The sequence below is a fragment of the Plectropomus leopardus genome, unplaced genomic scaffold (genome assembly GCF_008729295.1).
Source record: "Plectropomus leopardus isolate mb unplaced genomic scaffold, YSFRI_Pleo_2.0 unplaced_scaffold29414, whole genome shotgun sequence".
Lineage (NCBI taxonomy): Eukaryota > Metazoa > Chordata > Actinopteri > Perciformes > Serranidae > Plectropomus > Plectropomus leopardus.
In genome coordinates this window covers 1-5,127 of record NW_024632062.1, presented here as the reverse complement: position 1 = coordinate 5,127, position 5,127 = coordinate 1, and the positions used below count along the sequence as shown (strand labels likewise).

Sequence of the window (5,127 nt, the reverse complement as noted above, 5' to 3'; positions counted from 1 at the left end):
ATGGTACATTGTAGCATAGGCACAGTTTTCTAATTGTATTTGCACACCCTACACACCACCACACATAACCCTTATTCTTATTTAAATTTGCAAAGGTTGAAAGCTGATTGTTCTTAATATTTATGTTTACACACTTACATCCTGAGCATATTTATTTACATACTTTTTAAAGATCTAAATATTTACATACTGTGCCAAGTGTTTGCTCTCATTGTATTTCTATGTTCTATTTTCTGTTCTTGTTTACTGGTGCTGGTGCTTATTTCTACTGCTGAAATTCTCTCTGTGGGTATCAGAGCGACTGTGATGAACCGCAATTTCCCCCCAAAGGAATCAATGAAGCAGTGCTGATTCTGATTAATAATGATTATAATAATGATGATGATAATAAAAATAATGTAATTGTAATAAGGTATAGTTACTGAGAAAAAAATATGTAATTAAATTACAGCTACTAATTAAAATGACGGTAATTATAAAGGGGTTGCATATGAAAAAAATAAAGAAAAAATGTATTGATCATTTTTCAAATTATAATATAAGTATAAATGCACAGACATCAATTCATTTTAAACCACTGAAAACATTTTAGTATCATATTTGAAACAGATTCAAATACATAAAATGAAAAAAGAACATAAAATAAACACAACATAAAGCAAAAACAATAATACATACAACATAAATTGTATGTGGGAGATTCAAACCAAGACATATACACCCAGATTATAATAGCTCTCAAATAACTGTAAAATTGCCTTTTAGATTATTTCCTTTCCCACTCTCTTTTACTATTCATCAAGTTGCATATCATGCTTATTTGTGTGTTTTTTAAAGAAATCAAACCAATTTGTTATATATATTTTTTTCCCAGTTAAGGAAGGCGTCAGTAAAGGCGTCTGAATGCAGCACAAGAAAGCTGGTATTGATCCAGGCGTTCAAAAGATTCAACAACTTTAGCATGAAGCTGCAACGTATCAAAATGTATAAACAAAAAAAAGGTGTGAATACTTTGTGCATGCACTGCTCACCGCAGCTTTAATCCATCTGATTTTCTCAAACTGTCCGTGTCATTGTGTTTTTATTGCCTTTGTGTTTGAAAGGTGTCTCTAAGAAAGGCTTGCCTTGCTACCCGCCCTCTTCCATTCTCCAACATAAAGGAACATTTAAGCAGTACTTTCAACTCTAATGAGTGGTACTGACACCGTGTAATTTTCTTTTTGAGGTTTCAGGGAGTGTGGCGGTGTCTTAAAGTAATGAGTGTATCTTTGGTTAATGAATTTGGAATGTGGGTTCACTAATTGGTCGGTGTGTACTTTTCCACCCTGTTGTTGCCAGCGGCACACCCCACAGGAGCCACCCTGACAGAGGAATGTGTCAGCCAGAACAGCATCGGGATGCCGCTGTGGCTAATTTTCATTCACCTCACAATGTAGGTGATGAAAGACATAATAAGAGTTTGGTTCGCCTTGCAATAGCTGAATTGTTTTACAGGTGGCTTGTCAAAGAGTTGTCTCAACAGCCCTGTTGCTAGGATTTTAGGATGTTTCTGGGACTGTAAGATGTTTCTTTGATTTTAGGACATTTCCAGGATTTTGGGATGTTACTTGAATTTTAGCGCATTTGTAGGATTTCAGGATGTTTCTTTCCCAGATTCTAGGCAAGACAAATTTACTTTTATAGCACATTTCATTCGCAAAGGCAACCCAATGTGCAAAGAGCATACAACATATGACATCCCTCTGTCCTTATTGGACCCTAACAGTGAAAAAAAAGAGATGGGATGTTTTTAGGATTTTAGGGCATCTCAAGCCCTCATCTCTTGGGATGTTTTTAGGAGGATTTTTAGGATTTCAGGACATTTCTAGGATTTTAGAACATAGAATATTTGATCACATATATAATCATTTTGTTTTAGCTTTTCATATTCAAATATTTGTTTAAGACTCCCTAAAATTGGTTTAAAATGCTTAAGGTGTGGAGGGAAGCAGACGGAGGCAACAAAAACAATCAAATTATCATTAATTTATTGATTAAGAAGTTTGAATATTTGTTAATAAATTACATTAAGTGCAACTGTTTACATTCACAAACATCCACAATTTATTCAGTTCCTTTTGCAGAGTAAGCTATTTACATGGTTTCAATCACATAGGTTTCTTCATTACTGAAAACATTAAATTAAATGAACAGAAATGTTACACACACACACACACACACACGCATGAACACACACAATAAATAGGATAATAAATAGAATAATTTAATAATTACACCTATTTGAAAGATTAAATATCAAATTTCAACTGTTATTGATTAGTTAAAGCAATTATTAAAATTCTGTACCCAAAGTATATCTTTGTATTCATCAGGCAAACTGCGAGTCCATCAATCATGATATGCTGATGTTTTTTGTTGCTTCTTTACAGAAGCACCGCAGCTATGATGGCCACTGTGACAGAAAGAAGACTGATATGGTTGTTGACAGCAGCTGCTGTTGTTGCTGATCCGGAGCCGCCTCCTGATGACGTGGTTCCGGCTGCTGCTGTTGTTGCTGTTCCTGTCGATGTGTTGCCAGAGGGAACTTTTGCCACCGCCGCGCCTGCTGCCGCTGCTGCAGCTGTTCCTCCTGCTGCTGCTGCCTCAGCTGTTGATGCGATTAGTCCGGCTAAGTCTGCTGCATTTTCTGCGCCTGCTGCTGATGCGGCATCCACTGCTGCTTCTGTTGCCATTGCTGTTGCGTGTGCAATCTCTGCAACTGCTTGTGCCTCTGCGACTGATGCACGCTCATCGTCCGTTAAGTCTGCGGTGTTCAACAGTTCCTCTAATTCTCCTGCTACATTTCCTAAATCTTCTTCCAAGATTTTGGCAGCTGCTGCAGCCTCTGAAAGTATTTCTAGCACTGAATTTGAAGGTGCTGCTGCTGCCGCTGTTGCTGCGTTCGCTGCTTTTTTTGCAGCTTCTGCTGATTTTACTGCCGAAGCTGCCACTTTTGCTGCATTTGTTGCTGATGTTCCCGGTGATGCTACCGATGCTGCTTGTATTGCTGCTAATGATGCTGCGTCTGCTGCTTTAGATGCTTTTCTTGCTGCATCAGCTGCCTCCTCTTCTGTTATTTTACCTGCTGCAAGTTCCGTGGCTGCCAGTGCTGCTACTTTTGCAGCGTTGAATGCTTTTTCTGCCGCTTCTCTTGCTTCTGGTCCAGCAGCCAATGCTGCTGTTGAGGCTGCGGCCGCTGCTGCCGCTGCCCCCGATGTCAACCCGACCACCACTGCTTGCCTTGCTTCAGCTGTTCCTAGAGCTGTGGTTGTTACCATTGTTACGGGTGTCACTAGTGCTGATGGATTACCATTTGGTGTTCCGGTCACCGTGACTTTTATGGTAGTTGGTGTTGGCATTGTGTCTGTCCCTTGAGATGACTCTGGCACTACTCTAGCTGCTGCGTTTGCTGCGGCTGTTGCGGCTCTTGCTGACGCTTGTGCCGTTGCTGTCATTATTTCGGTGTTGTTTGCTGCTGCAGCTTCTGCAACTGTTTTTGCTGTGATTCCTGTTGCTGCTGCCATATCTGCCACTGTTTCTGCTACGTCTATTGCTGAACGTGTTGCTTCTGTCAGTTTGGCTGCTTCCTCCTCTGTGACTGCCGATAATGCCTCTAATGCTCCATTTGCCGCGGCTGACAAACTGTCTGCAGCTTCTGCAGTTGCCGTTACTGCCTCTGGTGTCAGTGTTTTTGCTGCCATTGTTGCTGCATCTGCTGCTTTTCTTGCTGCTACTGCAGCTTTATTTGCTGCCTCTGCTATTGCTGAGGACTGTGGGGAATTTGCTTCTTTTGCCGCTGCTTCTGCTGCAGCTTCTGCTGCATCTGCTGCTTTTCTAGCTGATAGTGCTGCAACTGTTGCTGGTATTTCTCCTGCCGCTGCCATTGTGGCATCTCTAGCTGCTGCTTTAGCAGCTTGTACTGCAGTTTGTACTTCCTTGGATGGCGGCGCTCCAGCGGCTGCTGCTGTTGAGGCTGCTAATGCTGTTGCTGCTGCTGCTGCTGCTGAGGATGTTGACACTGCTGCTGTTGTTTTAGGACTCTGTGTGACTGGTGGTGTTGTTTCACTTGATGGTGTTGTTGCTGGCACTGTGGATGAATTAATTGAGGGTTATTATTGTAAACTCAAACTGAAAATAAAACTAAACTAAGCAGTGAGAAATATTGCCATGAACTGAAGCTAAAAAAAAGATGTCTTTTAAGGAAAATAACAAAAGGCAAAATAAAACTGAAATGATATCAACTGGTTAAAAAAAATTAAATAAAAATGAAAAAACCCAGTTAATAATTTAAAACTATTCTCACCTTGACTGGTACCTCCATTTGGGAGCGCAGCTTTTGCAGCGAGTGCTGCTCCCAATGAAGATCTTGCTGTTGCCTTTGCTGCCTCTGCCATTAATGCTGCGACTTCCTCTGATGTTGTTGTTCCAGTTGCTGTTGATGCTGTCAGTGCTGTTGCTCTAGCTATTTCTGCCACTGCTTGTGCTGCTGATATTGATATAGCTGCTGGCCCACTGAAGGATGGTAATTCTGTTTTTAATATTTCTGCCACTTCAACTGATTTTTTAGCCACTGTGTCTGCAGCTGCTGCAGCTTCTGTGATTGCTGTTGGTTTACCTGCTGCTGCATTTGTTGCTGCTGTTGCTGCTTCTTCAGCAGCCTTTGCTGCTATTGATGATGCATTTGCTAATCGTGCAACTGCCTCTACTACTGATACTGGTGCTGTTTTTGCTTCTTCTACTGCTGCTGTCGCTGCTGCTTTGGCAGCTTCGACAGCTTCCGTTGCTGCCTCTGCTGCCAGTGCCGGTTGTGCTTCTCCTGTTGACACAAATGTGGCAATTCTGGCTGCCTTCATTGCAGCGATCATTGCTCTTTCTGCAATTGGGGATGTTGTTGCTCCAACGGCCGTTGAGGTGGCTGCCGCCGCTGCTGCTGCTGACGATGCTGCTGCTGCTGCTGCAGAAACTGCTGCTGCTGTCACTGTGGCAGTTGTTCTTTGTTCCAGTGTTGGGGTACTTGTGGGGGCCACTGTTGTTGTACGAAGGACTGCTGCTGTGGCAGCTGCAGCTGCCTCCTTAGCTTTTAATGCT

At 42.0% G+C, this 5,127-nt stretch overlaps 1 protein-coding gene across 1 annotated transcript; it reads right to left on the bottom strand.

Moving 5' to 3' along the window:
* Positions 1–2,232: 2,232 nt before the first annotated feature.
* Positions 2,233–5,118, bottom strand: LOC121938420 (Holliday junction resolvase MOC1, chloroplastic-like). Its single transcript, XM_042481663.1, has 2 exons — positions 4,343–5,118; positions 2,233–4,126 (listed from the first exon to the last, which is right to left on the bottom strand). The coding sequence occupies exons 1-2, from the start codon at positions 4,902–4,904 to the stop codon at positions 2,424–2,426; spliced, it is 2,265 nt and encodes a 754-aa protein (XP_042337597.1). The 5' UTR covers positions 4,905–5,118; the 3' UTR covers positions 2,233–2,423.
* Between the last annotated feature and the right edge of the window lie 9 nt (positions 5,119–5,127).